Raw genomic sequence first — 24,872 nt, 5'->3', positions numbered from 1 at the left:
GTAAATACCATTTTAGTCCATTTGCTGTTCGCTGTGTGATGTATGGGTTTGCATTATTTTGGTTCCGTTACGCTGTATTATGACAGTTGGTATCCATATGACGGTAGGTGGTGTTCTCTGGCGGGCGGTGTCACTGACGGGCGGCCGTCTGTGTTTCAGCTGAAGTTGGCGGCCGTGACCCCTGAGACGGGCGGCTCTTCTCGGCTGGACAGTACGAGCGGCAGCAGCAACGGCACGTCGCGTCTGAACGGCTCGGCAGCGGCCGCGCACGCCGACATGGCCAACCCCGACTGCCTGTGAGTGAGCGGCCCGGTCCGGCCCGGGCGGCTGCCACTGACCTCCCCGTCCCCACAGATTTGCCTGTGAGTGATCGGCCCGGCCCGACCTGACCCGACCTGACCCGACCCGACCCGGCCCGGCCCGGCCCGGGCTCCCTCTGACCTCCCCGCAGCACTGTCTGACCGGGCTGCACCGGCCATGTTCTGTCATTGGCCGACCTTCATAACCCTTGTCTGACCTGTCCGTGCCGGGGATACGACGTCTGGACGACACAACTATGACCGCCAGGTCACCTCACACGGTCGGCGATGGCTCGGCCCGACTGGAAGGTCACCGTGTCCCCGCCGCTGACACGTTGAGTGCCACCCCAGGTCACCGTGTCTCCACCGCTGACACGTTAGAGCGCCACCCCAGGGCCCAGGTCACCGTGTCCCCACCACTGACACGTTATGTCCGGAGGTCACAGCGCCCCCACCGCTGACACGTTAGGGCGCCATTGTGTGCCGTCGTATATGCCGGCTGAATGGGCCGCCGCACCGGCGCGGTGTGGTGGTCGGGGCAGCTCGGGCGGCTGTCTCAGCCCAGTGTGGGGTGCTGTGGTGGGTCACGGGGTCCGGACGGTGCACTGGTGATGTGGGCCGAGGGGCCCTGTGTGCGGTGGTGCCGATGTTTGACTCGTGACTCCGTGGTGGATGAGTCCGTGTGTCTATGTGTCTCCGTGCCCACCTCTGTATGGCGTTCGATCGGTCTCCATGTATATCCACCCGTACCCTACAAATGGTTCATGGACGATTTGTCCAGTCGATCGTTTCCGTTTTCACGACATAAGCCGCTCGTACCCGGCTCCGTCGAGCCGTCCAGCCGGCTGGCAGGACCTGTGTGCCCCAGCGTCGCCACCGCCGCTGAGCAGACAGCGCCGGCAGCGCGGCCGGCCGCCGCCGGCACCGCGCCGGTCCAGTGCCGCCGACCCGCTCTGCGGCCGAGCGGCTAGCGCCGAGTGGGGCGGGCCAGGGAGAGGGGTGGGATGTTTTGTCGGCAGCGGCCGCCGCGCCGGTGGCTGGCAGATCAAACTGATGGCGACTCGTTGGAGGTGCAGATTTAGAGCCGGCCGGAGGGACGAGCTGTCTCGGGACGCGGCGGATGGGACTTGATTTACCATCTCTGCGAGCCCTATCTCGGCTGTATTTACCGTCACTGACTGATTTATTGCCACTCGAGACGGGCGTAATCCGCACTGCATCTTCGGATCAACGCTTAGCCCCGTATGTGTTTGAATGGCATTCCTGCCCCATTGTGTGGCTGAGTGTGTGTGTTAATGTGTGGGTGTGAAATGGCGTGCGCGTGTGTCCAGGTATGTCGTCCGAGCGTATGTGTACCCTTGCTAAGGTGGCGGCTGTCCAAGCTCATTTAATCCTTGCTTGTACTAACTACCGAGATATAAGTTCTTGAAGTGTCTGCATACTTTCTACATATGGCTACCCGCTCCCCTTTGCTGCCACTAATCGCTTCAGGCGCTGAGTGTGACACGCCCGCTATGCGCCCCCCGTCATGCTGAATGCACCTATAGCACTCGCAGGCGGTGAAGGGTGCCATCCCTCCACACACTCCCCCGCCCCGACTGACTGGCCTCTGTCCGTGGGTGGCTCGGCAGCGTCCTGGAACGTGTCCAACAGCGGAAAGAGCGCACCGTTAAGCGTGTCGAGTTCTCACATAGGTGAGTTCCTGCCGGAGTCGAGTGACGGTGTCGGGCCGCCACCGACTGACGGTGGATGGTCGGGTGGCTGTGGTCTAGCTGAACAATGAACATGGTCTCTATGGGTTGGGTGGGTACTGGGTCCGAGTGGCGGCGCATGGGGTGCTGAGCCAGCTCTGGGATGGGATTGTGATGCACCGGCTCTCCGGTACTGTGCAGCTCTGGCTCTGGGTGTTATGCTGCGCCGGTCCTGGGTGTTGTGGTGCGGCAGCTTAGGGTGGGGTTGTGCAACACCGGATCTGGTATTTTGGTGCACCTGCTGAGGTGTTATGCTGCGCTAGCTCTCCAGCCGGACTGGCGCCTCTGAGGCGGTCGGCCGCTGTCCCACACCAAGGGTAGTCACTGACTGAGTCGGCCGGGGGTGGACACTGGGGAACCCACGGCCGCTGTCCCACACCCAGGGTACCCACTGACTGAGCCGGCCCTGGGTGGACGTTGCAGGCGCGTTCTGCTGGAGCCGCCGGCCGAAGCCGACCGCCAGACCGAGTCGTAAGGAGCGCAGACCGGCGCAGACCCGTGAATGACCGGCCGTATTAGTCCTCAGCACAAGTACTCCATAGGTCGCATAACACTCCTCTCGCTCTTGTTCGCCTGCGAGGGGCGAGCGGGGATCGGTCTTCTTCTAGCTGACTATCGAGCTAGTTCATTCTGTCTCCTGTCGTATTGTGGTGCCTGCGGAATCAGCCTGCCTCTCTTCGCTGCTTTGTACTCAGTTTTCAGTCCTCTCTCTTCATTTCGTGCTATGACACATCCCTTGTGTGGCGGTTGCTGCCGTGACCGCTGTTAGTGAGCAGTCGCTGCCCCGGCGCCTGTCGGCTGTGGGCTGGGCTCGCCAGGGGCTCGGCCCGTGTCATATCTCCGTTAGTCCTGCCACCTTCACGGAGATAACGCCACATCTGCCTCCCATTCAGAGTCCTCAGAATCTCATTCATCTTTCTATAAACGCTCCAATGTGCCATGATCCGATGAATTTTCCTTCGTGTGACCCCTCTCGGAAGAGTCTCGATTGTTCTGCGCTGGCTGTGCCCATTGTTTCGAGGTCCTTTGTCCGGTGTCAGAAATAGCTGGCCGGCAGTGTCCGGTGCGCCGTCCCGTCCCGGCTGTGTCACGTGCCGTGTCTCCGGGCCCGCCGGACGCCATCGATCTGTGCCCCGTCCGGCGGGGAGCGCCCGCCCGCCGCTCAGGTGCCGCGGATGTAGACGTCCCCGTCCAGCGGGAACCGCCCGCCCTCCGCTCAGGTGCCGTGGCGGCTGTAGACGTGTCCCCGTCCAGCGGGAACCGCCCGCCCGCCGCTCAGGTACCGCGGCGGCTGTAGACGTGTCCCCGTCCAGCGGGAACCGCCCGCCCGCCGCTCAGGTACCGCGGCGGCTGTAGACGTCCCGCCTCATCCTGCCCTATTCGTCGCCACGTGTCTCAGATGTGAAACAGTCGCCGGTGAACCATTCCCTGCAGACTGCAACTATTCCTGCCCGCCCCTGTTACGTCGCACCTCTGTCTCTCACGGGTCCTCTCGTCTGGTGAAGCCATGTCGGCTCGTGTCTCCTCCCGTGTCTCCCGCCATGTCTCGTATCCTGTCTCCATCCGTTCCTGTCTGTACAGGGGCGGCTAATTGGATACCGGCGCCGCCCTCTGTACCGCCCCCGCCCCGCCCGTCCCTCCGCCCCGCCCCCGCCCCCGCCGAGCCGCCGCCCCCACCCGGCCGGCTCAGCCGCCGAGTCGTGGTGATGCCCTAGACCGCGCGACACTTTGACACGGCGGCGATACGATCTGACAAACGAGCCAGCGGCGGCGGACCGGGGACGCGCCCGCACCGGAGAGACACAATGTCCCCTTCCCGCCCCCGACTGGCGGCCGCGGCTGCGGCCTACGGGACTTAGCAGCTGCCATGTCAAGCCGCTACGGGACGGCGAAATCCGACCGCTATTGAGTCCGCATGGAAAACGCCCGAACAGTTTGTCGCAGCAGAAGGTGACGCTTCAGCCACGGCTGCATTCGGCCAGCCCCTCTGAGTGCTCCGTGCTATGATGGGATCGGCCGGGCCGCGGCTGTGATCAGCTGGTCCGTCGGCGCCCGGTGGCGGCCGATTCGGCGCGGACGGGACGGCGGGCACGGCTCAGCCGGCGCCCATACGATCTGCGCTATGGGCCGGCTCGGGAATGGCCATTGGCCGGCCAGCTCTGACGGCCCCCGCCGAAATGCGCCGCGCTTCACCTCTGGGTGTGCCGGTAAACGACGACAGAATCCAACGAGTCGCTCTATACGGCTCCCGTGTAGACTCTGCCGGGCTGGTGGATGTCGTATCCAGAGGTCCGACGGCTCACCGGCGGCGGATTGAACGCGGAGGGCTGTGGAAGGGGCAGTTGGAGCGATGAATGTATCTGTTAGGTCCACAGAGTCACCGGTGGTGGACTGAGTCTGGGGACTGGGCTCTGGGGTGGGGGCATTTTAATGACACGGGCTCCTAATGAGAAACAGAATAGTAAATTCTGGTCTCGTCACCTGCCCAGCCTTTACCTTTACCGCAGCCTCCATCCGTTGGAAGGGGAGACAGTCCCCGGTTGTCCGACATCAGATGGTACCGCACCATTTCCATCCACCTCTGTGCCGAGTGACCTCAGAGCGGATGCCAGTGCGTGTCGGTGTGTGTGACTGCTGTAGTGTCTACTCGAGGTGTGACTGTCGTACCGTCTGCTCGAGTTGTGTCTGTCGTACCGTCTGCTCGAGTGCTCCCCGGGAGTTCGGGCGACGTCTGGCCGGGCTGACCGGCTGTGGGACGGCCACCTGCCCGCCCGCCATCACAGCCCAGCGGCGGCAGTGGAGTCGCCACAGCCGTAGTTACCACTGACCGTCTCCTAGTGACCGCATGCCGAGAGACTTGGCAATGGGCATGCGTATTTTGCTCAGTGTTTTTACGTTTTGCTCGTGCCATGCACCGTTATGCCCATCAATGTTAGCTCAGCCATTTAGCACTGTTTTGGTTCGTCACGTTACTCTCGTTTGCTTTTTCGTACTGTTTGCTCGTAATGTGCCCGCATTATGTTATCTATCGTTTTCCCTGTGTTGCCTACCGGGGTGCGCTGAGGTCATCACAACGTTCGATATTTTACTACGATTGACGTCAGCATATGATAAGAAATACGTATAGCGAAGTGTAAACTTTAATTGAGTATTCGACATTCTTCATAACCACGCGACTGAACCTAATGGCAGACTTTGCAGTATAACTTTGCGACCAAATCAAAGTTCCGTAACTGGGATGACGTCTAGGCAAATCCTCGGCGTCTTTCTCCGGTTTGTATGACCTCGGCGCACCCCTGCCCCGCCGGCGGCTGCCGGGCCGCTGGCTCTGACCGGCGATGTACCCTGTGCCCGCTGACTGACCGGCCCGCGCCGGCCGCCGACCGCCGCAGGCCGGAGCTGTCGGGCGGCGACGGCGAGACGCTGCACTTCAGCGCCGACCTGCAGTACCACACCCAGTACGAGCGGCAGCAGTCGCCGCCGCCGGCCGGGCCGCAGACCAACGGCGGCGGTCAGCCGCAGCCGCAGCAGCAGCTCATCAGCCGCACCCAGAAACAGAGCACCACGCAGCAGGTAGACGGGGCGGGACTATACAGTATACATAGGGGGGGGGGGGACTAAACAGTATACAGAGCACCACACAACATGTAGACGGGGACTATACAGTATACATGGGGGGGGGGACTAAACAGTATACAGAGCACCACACAACAGGTAGACGGGGCGGGACTATACAGTATGCAGAGCACCACGCAGCAGGTAGACGGGGGCTATACAGATGACAGTTACACACTATACAGAGCACCGCTCAACAGGTAGACGGGGACTATAAGGACTAAACAGAGCACCACGCAGCAGGTAGACGGGGGACTATACAGTATACATAGGGGGGGGACTAAACAGTATACAGAGCACCACACAACAGGTAGACGGGGACTATACACTGTACAGACACAGCCGGTATTGGGGGACAATAGTCACAACAGGCAGTGGGGGATGGACTATACACCGACACAGATACTGGGACGGCCAGTGGACCAGCGGAACAGGACGGGATGGGTCGGGCGGGGCTGAAGGTGATCACAGACAGTAGTTAGTACCCGGAGTAGGGTTCCCGGTAACAGGGGCGAGTCAGACGGCACTAAAATGTGTTCAGACACGAACAATGCAGTGGGATACAAGACGGGGGTGGGAGGGTATCGAGTGTCTGGTCATCTGATCATGACACCGGTCGGCAGTGTTTCATTTTTCAGCCTTTTTGGTGGCAAATCACACCTAATGGGGAAAATATTTTCATCTCTAAAATATGAATGACCAACTTTACTTCATCTCTGAAAAGAGTTTCATGTATTCCCAACAGCCAGTTCACTTGTCACTTGACAGTTGATGCACCCACATCCTTTTGTTCCACACCCTGTCAAGATCCTGACATGAAGTCCTGGTTTATCAGTTAGCATAAAAATTGGCATTACACCATTTTGCAAAAATACTGCAGTTATTTACTTTCTTTTTTTCATCCTGTAGCGTGACGCAAGGATGAATGTGAGCCGTATAAGTGTGAGTCAGCTTCAGCGTCGAGCTGTGAACCGGTGACCCAGCGTTGGTCATAGCCGCCGGCATCTGATGCCGGCAGGGCCGAGTTACACCCTGCAAGTAGCTGGGCCGGGCATGACGTATGGGAGCATGATTGGCTGGTTATGATGTGAGATATATGACGTATGACAGCGCGATTGGTTGGTGATGATGTGAGATGTGTGTCTGCGAGCTGTGGATGTGCCAGGAGGGGGATTGTGAGTTTAGTTGGCTGGAAGGTGTAGAGGAGAGCAGAATAGATCTTCTTCTTGTGCTGGACGGTGACTTTTAAGTCAGTACGACAAGCTATTTCGGCCTTCTCGACTAAGTGTTGTGATTATGTCTGACGTAGAAGAGGGCAGTGGTGCACCGGTAGCTGGTACCAATACCATGGAACCAGAGTTTCCTGCGCCTGCATTCGATCTGCGGGCAATACCGGAGTTCGACGGCAGCGGTGACGTCGTCAGATGGCTGGAGCAGGCGACACAGCTGTGTGCCCTGCGTCGTGTGTCACTGGCCGCTGTCATACCCACACGCCTGAGGGACCAGGCGTACGAGGTGTGGGCCACCCTCTCCTCCACCGAGCAGCGGGATGCTGCAATCGTCCGCCAAAAACTGCATCGTGCATTTGCATTGGGACCCGACGCGGCTATGTATGAGCTGTATCACCGACGTCTACAACCGGGCGAGTCTGTGGATGCCTACCTGGGATCAGTCAAGCGGCTGATATCCCTCATAGGTTCAGTGTCCAACGAAGTGATGACGACGCACTTCCTGCAAGGTCTGCCGCCGGAGGTGCGGCTAACAGTACGTAACAGTGCTGGAGATGAAACTCTCTCCTTGGAGCGAGCCGTCGCCGTCGCTAGGTCAACGTTGGCGATGGCGGCCAGGGAGAGAGCGACTGCATCGGTGGCTGTCGTCCAGCCGCCGCCATCATATGTACAGCAGCAGCGGGGAGCCAGAGGGACGGGTCGCCGTCCACCACTGCGGTGTTGGACCTGTAACCAGGTAGGCCACATCGCCCGGCTCTGCCCAAACGGGCACGGCGACGGCGCTACATCAGCGCCACGGGCTCCGCCGTCGCCAGCTGCCGCAGTGACCCAAGAGCCCCCATCATCGACATCAATGTAAATGGGCGCAAGTGCCGAGCACTCGTCGACACAGGGTGCAGCGAGACAGTGGTGTGGAAGGGCATGGTGTCCTGCTGGGAGCGGAGTGACGCCAGCTTGGTCGCTGTCAACGACAGCCCGGTGCTGTGCTGTGGGCGGGCTGTGGTCAGCCTTGGAGTGCGCGGGGCGACAGTGAGTGTGCGGGCGGTCGTCGTACCGGCCCGGTTGCTGGGCGTAGACGTGTTGCTGGGCATGACCGGCATTGACGCCCTGCAGGGCGTGAGTGTAAGTGGAGGATCCGTTCGCTTCGGGAGCGACAACCCAGTTGCGAGCGTCGACACGGCTGCTGTGGTGCAGCGTGAGGCCCCGCCGGAGCGGGAGGTGTGTCGTGCGGTCGACACGGCTGCTGTGGTGCAGTGTGAGGTCCCGCCGGAGCGGGAGGTGTGTCGAGCGGTCGACACGGCTGCTGTGGTGCAGCGTGAGGCCCCGCCGGAGCGGGAGGTGTGTCGAGCGGTTGACACGGCTGCTGTGGTGCAGCGTGAGGTCCCGCCGGAGCGGGAGGTGTGTCGAGCGGTCGACACGGCTACTGTGGTGCAGCGTGAGGCCTCGCCGGAGCGGGAGGTGTGTCGTGCGGTCGACACGGCTGCTGTGGTGCAGCGTGAGGTCCCGCCGGAGCGGGAGGTGTGTCGAGCGGTCGACACGGAGCCGGAGCTAAGGATTGACGAGACTGACTTCACGGCTGTGTTCGATGATGTGTGGACAGTCCGTTGGAAATGGGCCGATGGCGTGGCTCCGCCCCCGCTTGGAAACTCGATAGCTCAGTACGGTGTGCCGAGTTGTGCGCGTGAAAAATTCGATGCAGAGCTGGCGCTGTGGATTAGTGAGGGCTGGCTGCGCGAATACGATGAGACGATGTACGGTCCCGCACAGGGATTGATCCCGTTGATGGTGGTTACTCAGGCAGCGAAGGACAAGGTGCGGCCGGTGTTAGATTATCGGGAACTCAATCAACACCTGACACGTCACACAGCCGACGCTGACGTCTGCGTGGAAGAGCTGCGAAGGTGGCGACGTCACGGACGCCGGGTCGCTGTCCTGGATCTGAAGAAAGCTTTTCTTCAGCTTCGTGTGGACCCGGCCCTGTGGCCGTACCAGACAGTCATCGTGCAAGGGCGGCGGTACTGCCTGACCAGGGTCGGCTTTGGGCTCAGTATCGCGCCTCTGATCATGAAGGCTGTGGTCAGGAAGGTGCTCGCACAGAGCCCCGGGTTGGCAGAGGCAGTGCTGCCTTACGCCGATGATCTGCTGGTCAACGAAGCGGTGGTCTCGGCTGATGAGGTTGCCGAGCACTTCGCTCGATTCGGGCTCACATGCAAGCCGCCGGAGCGGGTCGCGACCGGTGCACGTATGCTGGGCCTTCGTGTCGCCGAGAGCGACGGGCCGGCACTCCAGTGGAGTAGGGACGGGGAGTCACCAACGCAGACTCCACCCGTGCTAACGCGGCGATCTGTCTTCGCGTGGGCCGGCCAGCTGACATCTCATGTGCCGGTCGCAGGCTGGCTGCGGCCGGCCGCTGCATGGATGAAGCGGACTGCCAACCGCCTCAGCCCGGACTGGGACACTCCGATCGTCAGCGAGGAACTACAACGTGAGGTGGATGAGGTGTCACGGCGGTTTCGAGCATGTGACCCGGCACGCGGCCAGTGGTGTGTGACAGGGACGAGCGTCGTGGTGTGGACCGACGCCAGCTCCATCGCCCGCGGTGTCGTGCTCACTGACCCTGACACGGGCGCCATCATCGAGGACGCGTCCTGGCTGCGTGCCGAATCGGAGAGGGACGTGCACATCAATATCTCAGAACTGGATGCCGCTCTCAACGGTGTCAACCTGGCGGTAGCATGGGGCTTCCGTCGCCTGACGCTCCGGACAGACTCGGTGACGGTGCACCGCTGGCTGAGTGACGCGCTGTCGGGTAAGGCAAGGCTGCGAACCAAGGCGCAGTCCGAAATGCTTATCCGACGGCGCGTGGCTGTTTTCCGTCAGCTCGTCATCGAGTACGAACTGGAGGTCACTATCGAGCTGGTCGCGTCAGCGGTCAACCGTGCTGATGAGGTGACGCGGGTGCCCAACGCCTGGCTGCAGACTGCCGACCAGCCAACCACTGATTCGTCCAAAGCACAACCGGTGGCTGTCGCTGCCATCACAAGTGCCTCAGCGAGTGACATCCGCACCATCCACGAAAACATCGGTCACCAAGGAGTGAGGAGAACGTTGTGGTACGCCCGACGTGAGCTGGGGGTGAGGCGGGTGTCAAAACCAGCTGTGCGAGACGTGGTCAGACGATGCCAGACGTGTGCCTCGATTGACCCGGCGCCGGAGCGCTGGCCCGGTGGGTCACTCGGAACAGAACGCACGTGGGATCGCCTGGCCATGGATGTCACCCACGTGCACGGCCACCCATACCTGACGCTGGTGGACTGCGGGCCGTCGAGGTACGCCATATGGCGACGGCTTCGCCGGGCAGGAGCTCTGGAGATTGTGAGTGAGCTGGAGAACGTGTTTCTAGAGCGTGGAGCCCCGGCGGAAATACTCACGGACAATGCGACAGAGTTCCGTGGCCGGGTCATGTTAGCGTTCGCGGCTCGCTGGGACGTATCCATCCGGTTCCGCGCTGCCTACGAGCCCGGCGGGAACGGCATCGTCGAGCGCCATCATCGTACCATCAAAGTGATGGTGGCCCGGCAGTCCTGCTCCGTTGCTGAAGCAGTCCATCGATACAACGTGACACCGAAGGATGGCAGTGACCCGGCCACAGCTCCAATCAACGGGGTGCTTCGACACCCTGGCCGAGACGTTGACGTGACGCCCCGCAGAACCTCAGACGAGCCTGGTGACGCCCTGCCGCTGAAGAAACCCGGTGTATACCAGGTAGGGGACAAGGTGTGGGTTCGGCGGCGGGGCGACCGATGTTTTGTAAAGTCAGACGAGGGTATTGTGACAGGCGTCGTTTCGGCCCAGACAATCGAAGTCGATAATGTCCCACGACATGTGCGAAACCTCCGACATCGGTTGACCGTCCCTGAATGTCCGAGGCCAGGGGCTCTGCGAGCGCCAACGGTGGAGTGGTCTGATGACAGCGAGTGTGATGGCGTGTGTGTGTCGCCAGCTCCGAGTGATGTGACGGAGTCGGACACGCGGCCGCCCAGCGTCGCTCAGTCCCCGGACCCCGATCCACCGACCGGGTCCGATGTGTCCGCAGACGAGAGTGAAACGTTCGTGCCTGCGACGCTGCGGCGTGGTACGCGTGTTCGAAGAGAGCCGGAAAGATATGGCGATGGTGTGCCAGAGGATGTAGTTGATGCGTTGATTGAATGACATGTAACATGTAGAGTAATGTGGTTCTTCAGAACCAGGGGGTGATGTAGCGTGACGCAAGGATGAATGTGAGCCGTATAAGTGTGAGTCAGCTTCAGCGTCGAGCTGTGAACCGGTGACCCAGCGTTGGTCATAGCCGCCGGCATCTGATGCCGGCAGGGCCGAGTTACACCCTGCAAGTAGCTGGGCCGGGCATGACGTATGGGAGCATGATTGGCTGGTTATGATGTGAGATATATGACGTATGACAGCGCGATTGGTTGGTGATGATGTGAGATGTGTGTCTGCGAGCTGTGGATGTGCCAGGAGGGGGATTGTGAGTTTAGTTGGCTGGAAGGTGTAGAGGAGAGCAGAATAGATCTTCTTCTTGTGCTGGACGGTGACTTTTAAGTCAGTACGACACATCCTAAGATTTTTTTTTTTCTTCATCGGCACACCCAACCAATATCCAATTTTAGAACACTGCCGGTCGGCACATTATGTCAATGACAGCACACTTGGCAACCTGGCTATGTTGCAAGACCAAACTATAATTCTACGGCAAATAAGGTATGCCAAGTGAGTATTACTAATTTATGCTCATTTGATCGGATATTTTATATTTTTCAGTGTATCAAGGTTTTTAAGGATGTTTGGCTCGTCATTTGTTAGCTGTGCCGGCAGTAGCTGCCGTTTCTGTATTCTTTTGCCGTTCACCCTGCACCGTTTTGCCGCATGGCTGTGCTAGTGTACTACCCCGTCACACGTATGTTTTGCGCACCCAGCCAGTCTCCCTCGATGGTAGCTGCTCGGGTGTGTGTCTGTGTGTCTGTGTGTGAACCCTGTGTATTTGAGTGACGCCCCGCGTGGTGTGGGTGGCGCCTGAGAGAGAGCTCGAGGACTCGTGTGGGTGTGTGACGCTGGAGGAGAACCCGTGCGGGTGACGCCGTGATATGGTGCGCGGGTGCTGCGGAATTTTACCGTCTCCCGTATCATCATTCCAGACCACTGCGCAGCGTGCACTGTTGACCAGCCCCGTGGCTGCTGCGGTGTACTGTCCTGCTCGGCCCACTGTGGTGTTCTATGACCGCGGTCTCTCCGTGCAGAGCCCAGCGGCGCGCGGCGGAACTCACGTGCCCGCTGTGTCGGCCGCCCGACCCCCGCTCGCTGCACGTGTCAGTGCTGGTGTCCGTGTCAGTGTCGGCCGACACCGAACACCGGGCCGCTGACGCGCCGCTGACGGTGTGGAATGCGGCGCCGGCCTGCCCAGCACGGTCTGGTCAGAGCGGCGCGGCCGGTACGGCACGGCCGGCAGACTAAACAGAGGCCGGCGGCCACGGAGCACTGTGCGGCCAGCCGGCGGCCCTCAGTTGCACGGCACCCGGTGGAACTGAGGGGCGCCGGTCAGCGGTCCACAGGAACGACCTGATGGAAACCGGTCAGAGACCGACATTTGTGACCTCAGAGCCAACATTACCGACCTGAGAGGCACTTCCAGGGGCCATATTACTCACCTGTGGTCCTGGAGTTATAAGGGCTATCCAGGACTTAAAGTTTTCAGATTCATAGGCTGCTAGGCCTTTTCTGTTGTTTCGAGACCGAGGCGGTTAAGTTTTAACTCCAGTAGCTAATTATTTTGATTGGTGGAACTGCGTTTTGTGGGTACTGCTCAGGCATTGCAGGTCTCAAAATGACGTCTGCTGTTTTGGGTTCACGGGACTGTCCAGTTGGTGTCGCGGTCGCGGCCGTTGTCCCGGCCGCCGGCGCCGGGTGCGTGGCCTGCTCTCGGTCACGTCCGCTGGAGAGTGGCGGCGAGGACCGGCGCGTGACGCGGGTGGGAAACGGCGCACGTCGCCACGACTGGCGCCCCGGGGGAGGACGTGTGCTCCCGGCGCCCCTCACCACCTGTTCGAGTAGTGCCGAAGTCCCCCTCACGCACACACATGTACGCACACCTGTCCGCGCCGGGGTGCGGATGACGTGTGTCGTACGGCGCTGCTCTGTGCAGCCTCGGCCGCCAAGCCGTGAGAGGAACTCCGTCCCCCGCCCGGCCGGTCCGCCGCCCACCCGCCCTCCGGCTGGCTGGGGCGAATTAACGATGCTGGTCTATCATGCTGGCATTTGGCGCGCTTTATATGCTCGTCACGGCGGGGCGCGCCATTATTTGGCGCCGCCGCGGCCTATCGACAACACACGCCGGCCGTCGGCCGCTCCTGTCGCCGCTGTCGGTGCCGACGGTCGCTGTCGGACGCCGCCGACCCAGTGGCGGCGGGGCGGCACCGGCGGCTCGGCCGCGGCGCGCGCCGGATAGATGGCTACCAGCGGGGACGGGATGCCTCTCACGGCAGCCGGAGCCGTCCTCCTCCTCCGGGCTGTGGTGTGTACCTGGTGTCGGTGGGGGCGTCAGGACCGCTCCGCTCCTGTGGCGGTATCCGGGGCTGGCGGAAGATGTTTGTGTTAGTCCCGGCGCTGCCGAGGACGTCGGATGGCGGCGCTCATTTCGGAGCCGCCGCCCAACTTCGGTCATTAGGCTATTTCTGGTTGGACGATGATAAAGCACGTCCGTTGCGGGTGTGATGAGGCGATCGCCGGCCGCCCGACAACGCGGCATCAGTGGGCAGCTGGGGGCCGCCCGACAGCGCGGCTTCTTCGGGTCTCTTGCCCGACAGCGCGGCATTGAGGGTCGGCTGGTAGGTTAGGAGGTGCCCCGCGCCCAGTGGCTGCTGACTTGTCAGCTGGTGGGAGGCGCTCCTGCCCGGCGGCTGCCGACTGCAGTCAGCTGCTAGGTCTACTAGTAGGCGCCCCGGGCCCCGGGCGGCTGCTGACTGCAGTCGGCTGATGGAAGTGCCCCGGGGTCCCGGGGTAATAATGGCGCACGATCGGTTGCAGCTTGCAAACCCCTGACGCTAGTTCGTGAATGCATTTTACACGGCTGGATCTGGGGCTGGGAGGATCCCTACCCGAGCGGACTATATTCGAGCAGCTCCAGCAAGTTTGTACGTTTTGTTTGGTCCCCGTGCGTGACAACTGACAGCGCGCTAATTAGTTGTCTCGGTGCCTTAACAAACTACTTTGTTATCGCCACTGCCTAATTAGGCCATTCAGGGTACCTTTGAGCCCCGTCTTTTGTGGGCGGCTTCTTTCCATAGAGTTCCGCTCGGTCTACATCTGTCAGCCAGTTATCGATGCTGGCCGCGGCGGAAGGGAGCACAAGTGAAATGGGAGAGAGTGTCGGGTCGGTGAGTGCTGGGTGGCGCCTCAGCAAATGTTCAAAACTCCATCTCTGGGCTTGTGTCTGTCGGTGTCGATGATGCTTAGTTGTTGGTAAGTATCACCTGCTCGTCCTGATCTGAACCTGTGGTCTGAGCAGTGAGCACCGTTTCGGTACCTCTGACCACTCTGTGCAGCTCACTGAGAGTGCGGACCGCGGGCCGGTGTCGGTGTTCAGGTCACGTGCGATAATGACGCCCCCCCCCCCCCCCGGCCGACGATCGCCAGGATTGGATCGCTGGTCTGATCGGCCGGCCGTCCGCTGACGATCGGTGCCGGCTCACCTACCGATCACGAGATCAGCCGGATCACGCGGGATCAGCCGGATCACGCGGGATCAGCCCGGCTCAGCGGGTCGTGTGCCGCCGTCACGGCGCGGTATATAGTGGCGTGCAGCGATTGTTGAACGGTGACCACTGGCAGAGCCTAGAGCGTCGGCTGACGACCGCCGGCCAAACCATTAGGCGTGCTCGCTCAAATCGCTAACAGCCAGAGATCAGTTGACGGACTCTCACGGTCGTATGGCGGCCCGACGAGCCATGGCGGCCGCGGGGCTGACAGACGGCGGCGGGACTGGCAGCAGAGGCGGGGCTGATCGGGGGGCGAGGGGCGGTGTTTGCGCAGCTGATGAGGCGCCGCCGCTCTATCCTCTGAGCAGACGCGCTGACAGCTTGTCCGAGCTCTGAGATGGTACTATGGGGCCTGAGCCCACTCGCTGTAGAAATACCCCGCTGTCGAGAGGTCCGCATATCCGACCGTCTGATACGTTTGTATGTGTGTTATGATCCGACGGTGTTGGTGTGTTTCTGTGCCCTGGTCCGCTGGTGCTGGTGTGGTGCGCTGTGCTGTTTGGTTGTGTGTAAAATGACCCGTGTATAATGCGCGCAGCGGTGAAAGGCAGACGGTGTCCAGGGCAGCTTACCAAAAGTGTACCACCGTTGTCTGTTCCGAGGTTTGGGGTTGACCGCCGCTGGGGTGTACTGAGCTGCGCGGTCTGTGACCTGACCCGCCCCGCCGCCGGCCAGGTAACGACGGTGACCAAGGTCTACCGGGAGCTGCACCACATCGGCCCCGACGGCCAGCTGCTGGAGCCGGGCCAGGCGGGCGACTTCAGCGCCTACTCGGCCGGTGGGCCGCCCCAGCACCCTCACAGTCCGTACACCATGGACCCGTACCGGCCGGCCAGCCCCGGCAGCGAGCAGGGTGAGTGGACGGCCCGTACAGCCCGTACAGTTCCCACAGCACCCGCACAGTCCGTACACCATGGACCCGTACCGGCCGGCCAGCCCCGGCAGCGAGCAGGGTGAGTGGACGGCCCGTACAGCCCGTACAGTTCCCACAGCACCCGCACAGTCCATACACCATGGACCCGTACCGGCCGGCCAGCCCCGGCAGCAGCAGGGTGAGTGGACGGCCCGTACAGTCCCCACAGCACCCGTACAGTCCCCTGACACCTGCACAGTCCGTACACCATGGACCCGTACCGGCCGGCCAGCCCCGGCAGCGATCAGGGTGAGTGGACGGCCCGTGTTGCCGCCTCATCACGTTATTCCGATACGGTATTGTACATATTTGTAAATAGTCTGTCATGTGGCGGCGCCGTTAGTTATATTCGCGTGCGATGCCCGCGAGATTTAATTTAAATTTCCAGGTCATCGAAAAAGGCTAAAATTGGTGGGTTTTCGATTGCTGTATACGATGCGTAGTTTTGTGTATACTAATTGATTTAGCTCTGAGCCGTAAGATGCATAAAGCTTTAACGACATGACATGACATGACATAGAGATGAACTAAGATTTGAATAAATCATTAGCTGAAGTTTCGCATTTCACCAAAGGCATCTCACCCAACGAATCGAAAATAATGTCCGTTACAGCGAACAGCGGCTCGGCGGCTACAGTTAAAGCTTTAGCATTTAACTTAACTTAAAGCTGATGGATTAAAGTAAAGGCTTAAAGTTAAGGCTTTGTTCGAAGTTGAAGAACGAAACTTGCATTTAGTTTAAAGGCTTTGCATTTAAAACTTTTCACAGTTAAGTTTAAGCTGATGCATTCAAGCTAAAGCATTTAGTTAAAGCCAGTGCATTCAAGTAAAAAGCTTTAAGATAAAGCTTTGTGCGAAGTTAAAGCCAAACGAGATGTAAAGCGTAGAACTATGCAAGAACAATGACATATTTGGATGTAAGCGAGATTAAGTCGGCAAGACTGCAATAGCTTGCGAGATGAGGCCTAAGAATGATTGCAAGATGTGAAAAGCTCTTGTATTTCCAAGGAAACGACGGCTTTAGTGGACTTGCGTGACAGATTGACTGCACCAATTGAAAACGTCTGAAGGCGAGTTCATACGCGCTTCACGACTGACGTCTCGTCTCGTCCTGGCCTGACGTGAGAGACGATCGCATTCAACGCATCACAGAAGATCAATCGGTCCACTGTGCTGCATTTGATTGGTTAATCGGACGCAACTCGCGGAAGTCACAAAATGGACAAGCTTGACAGACTTACCGTGAGTGAGTTGAAAGAGCGACTGAGGGAGAGACACGCAAATATTAAGGGCACGAAGGCCGTTCTAGTTCGACGTTTGCAAGAACTTATGAGATATGAAAAGGACGATGGTTCTAGCAGGAACCGAGAAGACGCCGATTACAACAACGGACAAGATAACGACTCCATAACTGAGGCGGCGTTGAATGACCAATCCGTGTGTGGCGAGTCAGTTGTCTCTTGTCACACTTCCGCGTCTGCCGCCTCAGTGCGCTCACTGCGAGCTATTGAAGCGACAAAAAGAGCTGCATTGCTGGCAAGAGCCTCGTTTCTGCAGGAGAAACGTAAAATCGAATTGGAGGAGCTGAATCTTCGGCTTCGTAGAGAGGAACTAATGATAAGAACCGAGCTTGCAGAATCGGAGGCAAGAGAGAAGATCCTGGCGGAAGCTGATCAGCCAGAGGGCATGGCGGCCACGGCACGACCAGTCACATCCTTCTCCGACCGACAAAACCAGCCGTCCTCTCAGTCTCTGACTTCTGGGAATGCTGAGCCAGAAACAGGGCTCAGGAACCCTACTCAAGAGCGTCGCTGTTCTGATGGACCGTCTGGGAGATCGCGGGAGCCCAGCACGCACGATGCTAGGAGCATAGACGACTCGGAGGCAGCAGGAGCAGCGACAGAGCAGAGGGGTCACACAGAGCCTCAGCAGTCACAGCAGGCAGACTACTCAAGGGTGCTGCTCACTCAGCTTCAGAAGGGCCAGTTGCCTAAGCTGGAGATACCGGTCTTCGACGGCGATGTAACGAAGTATCGCAGTTTTGTTAGAGCTTTCGACTCCAGAGTCGCCAGTAAAACTGATGATCCCGACGAGAGGCTTTATTATCTTCAGACCTATTTGCGCGGGAAGCCTCTTGATATCGTACGTGGATGCGCGCATATGTCAGATGGGTCGGGTTATCTGGAGGCCAGGCGCCTGCTCAACAGGCGATATGGAGACCCTGATTCGGTGTCTTCAGCATTTGTCGACATTCTGACTGATTGGAATTCTATCAAGCCGGGTGATGTGGACAGCCTGGACAAGTTCTCCATCGCGCTCACGTCGTGTCTCAACGTGATGAAAGATATACCTCCAGGGTCGAGAGAGACCGACCATCCAAGAACGATGCGCAAGATAGTGGAAAAGCTTCCCTATCACTGCCAGGACAGCTGGCGCAATAGAGTGATACAAATAAAGGAAGAAGCAAACAGAAAGGTGACATTTGAAGACATCGTAGTTTTCGTTGACAGAGAAGTGAGAAAAATCACAGATCCCACCTTCGGGAAGCTGACCAAGCCAGATGGAAGCGGTAAGAAGCCTCACATCGTGTCTGCAACAGGTGTCAATAAGGACGCATCTCCTCGGGTGATGACGTGCCTGTACTGTGCCGAGCAACATTCAACGGATTCCTGTGAGAGGCTGAATCATGAGCCCTATGAAAAGAGAAGAACGTTCATCGTTGAACAAAGACTTTGCTTCGGGTGCCTTCGGCAGCGGCATCAGATCAGTGTGTGCACAAAAAGGCTGTCCTGCAAGATCTGCAAGGGTCGCCGGGTCCGTATCAAAGCGTCCAAAACCGCAGCACCCAAAGTACGCAACATCCAAAACCGCAGCGTCCAAAGTACGCAACGTCCAAAATACGTCCAAAATCGGGTTTATAGGGGGCATTCACAAAGTCCAAAACCGAAACATCCAAAACCGCAACGTCCAAAAACGTATCATCCAAAAAACGCAACATCCAAAGACGCAACATCCAAAGTACGTAACCTCCAAAACCACAACGTCCAAGACCACGACATCCAAGGCACGCAACAACCAAAACCAACCTAACCTAACCTAACCTAACCTAACCTAACCTACTGATTTTTGCCTACCGGGGATAAGGAAACCTAACCTAACCTAACCTAACCTAATCTAACCTAACCTAACTTAACCTAACCTAACCTAACCTAACCTAACCTAATCTAGGTACTGATTTTTGCCTACCGGGAATAAGGAAACCTAACCTAACCTAACCTAGCCTAACCTAACCTAACCTAACGGTTTTGGATGTTGCGTACTTTGGATGTTGCGTACTTTGGATGTTGCGTACTTTGGATGATGCGTTCTTGGATGTTGCGTTTTTGGATGAAACGTTTTGGATGTTGCGGTTTTGGATGTTTCGGTTTTGGACGTTGTGAATGCTCCCTATATACCCGATTTTGGACGTATTTTGGACGTTGCGTACTTAAGACGCTGCGGTTTTGGATGTTGCGTACTTTGGATGCTGCGGTTTTGGACGCTTTGATGGTCCCCCAGGGTCGCCATCCGACTCCGCTGCACAACGACAAGCAGGCATCTCCTTCCGAATTTTCTGCTACAAACAAGCAAAGCAGTGGTAGCAGTGCAGGGCCGGCAGCCGTCGTAAGAAACGGACGATTGGAGATAGACGGCGCAGAAGTGGCGGCTGGTGCTCGCGGAGACACGTCCACAATGATGGCAGTGATACCCGTGTTAGTTCGATCACCTGACGGCTCACGATCGGTCGTCACTCATGCTTTCCTGGACCTCGGGTCAAGTGCAACATTCTGCACAGATCTTCTGCTTAAAAGGCTGAACGTCAAGGGAAAAGCGACAAAGCTGACGATGATGACTGCTGCTTCTGAAAATCAGTCCGTACAATGTCAAGTAGTCGAGGGCTTATCTATCACAGGCCTTCATTCTTCAACTGCTGTTCAGCTGCCACCCACCTACACACTTGAAAGGATACCAGTTAAACACGAGGACATCGCAACCCCAGCCGACATCGGTAAATGGATGCATCTCGAGGGAATTCCTCTGACACAAGTAGACGCTGAGATCGGCCTCATGATTGGCGGAAACTGTCCCGAGGCTTTGTGTCCACTTGAGGTCAGGAGAGGCGGTGAAGGCGAGCCATTTGCGTTCCGTTCAGAGCTGGGCTGGGCTGTGTATGGACCCCGAGAACTCCGATCCACCAGAGATCATGGAGCGGCAAGAGTAAACAGAGTCAGTGTACTCAGAGGTGATTCTGATATTCATGAGAAGTTCGTCTCGCTATATAATAAGGAATTCGAAGACAACGGCAGCTCCACCGACGTGGGACTGTCAGTGGAGGACAGAGTGTGGTTGAAAACGGTCGAAGCGGGAACACGCTATATCGATGGACATTACGAGATTCCCTTACCTCTGAAAGAAGACGCACCATTTCCAGACAATAAGCAACAGGCATTGCTTAGAGCTGAGCACCTGAAAAGGAAAATGAAAAAAAACGACAAGTACATGGAAGATTACAAGAAATTTGTTAATGACTTGATCGAGAAGAACTATGCCGAGAGAGTCAAAGACAGTCACCTCAAAACCGCTGGGCAAACCTGGTACATTCCACATCATGGAGTTTACCACCCCGTCAAGCCGGACAAGATTCGTGTAGTGTACGACTGTTCCGCAAAGTTTCGAAACGCCTCACTGAACGATCGTCTTATGCAGGGCCCAAACCTCACCAGTTCTCTCCTCGGCGTTCTGATGAGATTCAGAGAACGGCCATTCGCAGTCATGGCCGACATCGAGAAAATGTTTTACCAAGTGCGCGTTCCATCAAGGCAAAGAAGTCTACTACGCTTCCTGTGGTGGCCTGACGGTGACGTAAGAAAGGATCTGCAGGAATATCAGGTCAACGTTCACCTGTTCGGCGCTGTCAGCTCGCCTTCATGTGCAAGTTTTGCGCTGAGAAGATCGGCACAGGATTTTGGTAATGACTTCCATACAGACGTCAGACACAGTATCGAGAGGTCATTCTACGTCGATGACTTTCTGAAGTCATGCTCAACGGCCGAAGAACTGAAGGATGTTACTCAAGGAGTGAGAGAATGTTGTGCTAGGGGAGGTTTCCGATTGACCGGATTCGTGAGTAACAGCCCTGAAACGCTGAGTGGGCTGCCCGAGGTGGATTGTGTCTTCCCTGACAAGGTAGACCTTACTGGAGATAGCCCTATGCCACAGAGGGCTCTTGGCGTACAATGGAATGTTCAAAACGACACGCTCAGTTTTCGTATCGATATCCGAAAAGGTCCAGCAACCAGAAGAGGAATTTTGGGGACCGTCAGCGCAGTGTATGACCCTCTAGGCTTCGGAGCTCCATTCATTCTGCCGGCGAAAATACTACTCCAGGACCTCTGCAGGATGAAGTTGGACTGGGATGAACAAATACCGGCCGTCCATTTGAGAAAATGGAACGAATGGTGTCGGCAGTTGGAACAGTTACACGCATTTTCCGTGCCCAGGAGTTTGACTCCGAACGTTCCAATACATGGACATCAGCTTCATTTGTTCGCCGATGCCAGCGAGTCCGCCTATGGGGCAGTAGCTTACTATGTAACAACTGCAGATGACGGGTCAGTGCATACAGCATTTCTTATGAGTAAGTCGAGAGTAGCTCCACTGAAGACATGCTCAATTCCACGACTAGAACTTGCGGCCGCCACATTAGCGGTTCAACTCAGCACTCAGATCCGTCAAGAATTGGAACTGCCAATAGAGGAAGTGTTTTTCTGGACCGACAGCATGTCAAACATGAGATACATCAATAACGAGACATCTCGATTTCAAACATTTGTAGCAAATCGTCTGACAATCATTCATGATGGCTCCAAACCGCACCAATGGCTGTATGTGCCGTCGGCGTTGAATACGGCCGATCTTCTGTCGCGTGGTAGCTCAGCACGGGAACTGAACGAGTCCGATTGGATTGGTGGGCCAGCGTTCCTCAAACGTCCGAAGTCAGAGTGGCCGGAACAGCCAGACCTCAGATCCAGCTCGGATGCTGAGCCACTGGAAGTGAAGAAACCCTATGTGAATGTCGTAGCTACAGACGAGGATCACACCATGCGCCTCCTACACAGTGCATCGGATTGGCACAAGCTGAAGACTCGAGTGGCCTGGATACTTCGTTTAAAGGATGTTCTCCGCAACCGTGACGCCAGAAAGAGAGGTCGTGCTGGTCTCGCGCGTACCTATCAGTGTGCGAGATTGACAGCAGAAGAGCTAACGAGAGCAGAAATGGCCATCGTCAAATACGTACAAGAGACATCCTTTCCAGATGAGCTGTCTTGCTCAACAGTGAAAAAGTCCAGCTCTCTGTACAGACTGAATCCAGCGAAAGTAGACGGCGTACTCAGAGTGGGAGGCCGCTTAGGAAATTCACGACTATCACCGTCATCAATCCACCAGATCATTCTGCCGAAGAAAGGCCATGTCACAGATCTTGTCATCCGAGATATGCACGAGCGCAGAGGTCATTCAGGCAGGGAACATGTTCTGGCAGCATTACGTTGCAAGTATTGGATAGTGGATGGCAACTCAGCGGTCCGCAGAGTTCTCTCCAAGTGCGTTCGCTGCAGGAGGCTGCAGGCCCCCCCGGTCACGCAGATCATGGCAGACCTGCCAGCAGAGAGAACGACAGCGCACATGGGTGCGTTCAGCCAAGTTGGAACGGACTTCTTTGGTCCATTTTATGTGAAAATGGGTAGAAAACAGCTCAAGAGATATGCTGTTTTATTCAGCTGTCTTTCCAGTAGAGCTGTACACATAGAGCTATGCGAGAGCCTCGACACCAGTTCATTCATCAACGCATTGCGGCGTTTCCAGGCTCGGAGAGGTCAGGCTACGCTTATACGGTCGGACAACGGTACCAACTTTGTGGCGGCCGAGAAAGAATTGCGCGAAGAGTTGAAGAGACTTCAAGAGAAGAAAGTCCACGAATTTCTCCTGAAGGAGGGTATCACGTGGATATTCAACCCACCTGGTGCATCATCACACGGTGGGGTGTGGGAGAGACAAATTCGCTCCATCAGAAAGATTCTGAATGGGCTCCTTCGGGAACAAACGCTGACGGAAGAATCGCTCCGCACGCTGTTGTGCGAGGTCGAGTCAATACTGAATTCGACTCCAATCACCACCGTCTCAGGTGATGCAACAGACTTGCAGCCGCTGACCCCAAATGACCTTCTCCTGCTGAGGGGCGGTCCTACGCCAGACAGCCTGTTCACCGCCAGGGACAGCCGGTCTGCTCGAAGATGGAGACAAATGCAGTATTTGGCCGATATCTTCTGGAAACGATGGATTCGGGAGTATTTGCCGCTATTACAACTGAGACACAAGTGGAACAAGGTGGAACGAAATATAGCAGTTAATGACGTAGTGCTTGTCATGGATACGAGCACACCACGCTCCAGGTGGCCTCTGGGCCGAATCAAAGAGACTTTCCCGGACCGGAAAGGCTTCGTCCGATCTGCGATGGTACAGACCGAGACGTCAGTTCTGAAGAGGCCGATATCGAAGCTCGTTCTCATCTTGGAGGCAGAATAGTGAGAACACAAAGATATAGCATCTCTGTAAGGTGCTACTCGTCAGAGCACCATGCCGCACCGATCGCGATGGTGACCAGAAATAGTTGAGACAATTGATGGATCGGTGATGAGCCTTGTGTTGGTGCTTGTCATGCTGACGTTCTAACAGTTGAATAGTGCTTGTTTAGCGCGGTAGTATTTAGGACCTGTTATTGAACCAAATAGGGCTCAAATGTGGCAGGCGCTCATTTGCATGGCGCGTTAGAAAGTTGATGCCACAAAGGTGACGTAAGTGTATGCTGTACAGCGGTCAGCTTTAATGGCATGTGCAGTTGTGTAGTGAGTGTTGAGCCCTGATCGGGTCAAGGTGGGGAGTGTTGCCGCCTCATCACGTTATTCCGATACGGTATTGTACATATTTGTAAATAGTCTGTCATGTGGCGGCGCCGTTAGTTATATTCGCGTGCGATGCCCGCGAGATTTAATTTAAATTTCCAGGTCATCGAAAAAGGCTAAAATTGGTGGGTTTTCGATTGCTGTATACGATGCGTAGTTTTGTGTATACTAATTGATTTAGCTCTGAGCCGTAAGATGCATAAAGCTTTAACGACATGACATGACATGACATAGAGATGAACTAAGATTTGAATAAATCATTAGCTGAAGTTTCGCATTTCACCAAAGGCATCTCACCCAACGAATCGAAAATAATGTCCGTTACAGCGAACAGCGGCTCGGCGGCTACAGCCCGTACAGCCCGTACAGTCCCCTAACACCTGCACAGTCCGTACACCATGGACCCGTACCGGCCGGCCAGCCCCGGCAGCGAGCAGGGTGAGTGGACGGCCCGTACAGTCCGTACAGTCCCCTAACACCCGTACAGTCCGTACACCATGGACCCGTACCGGCCGGCCAGCCCCGGCAGTGAGCAGGGTGAGTGGACGGCCCGTACAGCCCGTACAGTCCCCTAACACCCGTACAGTCCGTACACCATGGACCCGTACCGGCCGGCCAGCCCCGGCAGTGAGCAGGGTGAGTGGACGGCCCGTACAGCCCGTACAGTCCCCTAACACCCGTACAGTCCGTACACCATGGACCCGTACCGGCCGGCCAGCCCCGGCAGCGAGCAGGGTGAGTGGACGGGGCAGGACAGCCCGCGCCGCGTATTTACAGACCGTGTCAGATTGGAATCCGGCGTGACGCGAGCTGAACAGGGATCTGTCGCACACGTGCGCGACCCCGGGATGGGTGTTTGGTGCAACCGGATTGACATGTAGTACGGACTGTCATCCCATTTCCTGTTTGGTCGGCGAAATAGGATTGTTGACGGGCTGGCTGTGCAATGCCGATTGTCAGAGCAGCCCCCGGCTGAGTGCTGTACTCCCGAGACCACGGCGGTCCGCACTGCCAACCACCCGACACACCTGTTAAGTGTTAAACCGTGCTGATCGAGCGTTCCAGCGTGACTGGCTGGTCCGCCCGGCAGTGGTCACCGGACAGCAATGTCGCGTGTCGGCGCGCCGCGCTATCACCCGGCTGAACACCTGTGGGTCACACGGGCCTGGCGGGGGCATTTCCTGCCGGTGACGGCCGCCCCCGGGGTTCCTCACCACCGTCCCCCGCCGGCCCTGTCTGCACAGACCGGTGACG

The 24,872-nt window shown here is 57.5% G+C and overlaps 1 protein-coding gene across 8 annotated transcripts in view; it reads left to right on the top strand.

Annotated features, from left to right (window-relative positions):
• Positions 1-24,872, top strand: part of LOC122387653 (catenin delta-2-like) — a 95,826-nt gene that overhangs the window by 38,333 nt on the left and 32,621 nt on the right. For 5 of the 8 annotated variants that reach the window (XM_043378044.1, XM_043378053.1, XM_043378026.1 and 2 more), the window contains exons 3-5: positions 160-296; positions 5,443-5,623; positions 15,381-15,558. In XM_043378044.1, the coding sequence (XP_043233979.1) occupies positions 160-296; positions 5,443-5,623; positions 15,381-15,558 (496 nt within the window). Of the gene's footprint in view, positions 1-159; positions 297-5,442; positions 5,624-15,380; positions 15,559-15,596; positions 15,659-24,015; positions 24,057-24,872 lie in introns of those variants that run through there. The other 3 variants (XM_043378072.1, XM_043378090.1, XM_043378082.1) reach the window with 3 other exon arrangements.

This window comes from Amphibalanus amphitrite, unplaced genomic scaffold (genome assembly GCF_019059575.1).
Source record: "Amphibalanus amphitrite isolate SeventyFive unplaced genomic scaffold, NRLGWU_Aamphi_draft 000017F_arrow, whole genome shotgun sequence".
Taxonomy (NCBI): Eukaryota; Metazoa; Arthropoda; class Thecostraca; order Balanomorpha; family Balanidae; genus Amphibalanus; species Amphibalanus amphitrite.
Note: the sequence above shows the minus strand (reverse complement) of the source record. Positions and strands in the feature narration are given on the sequence as shown.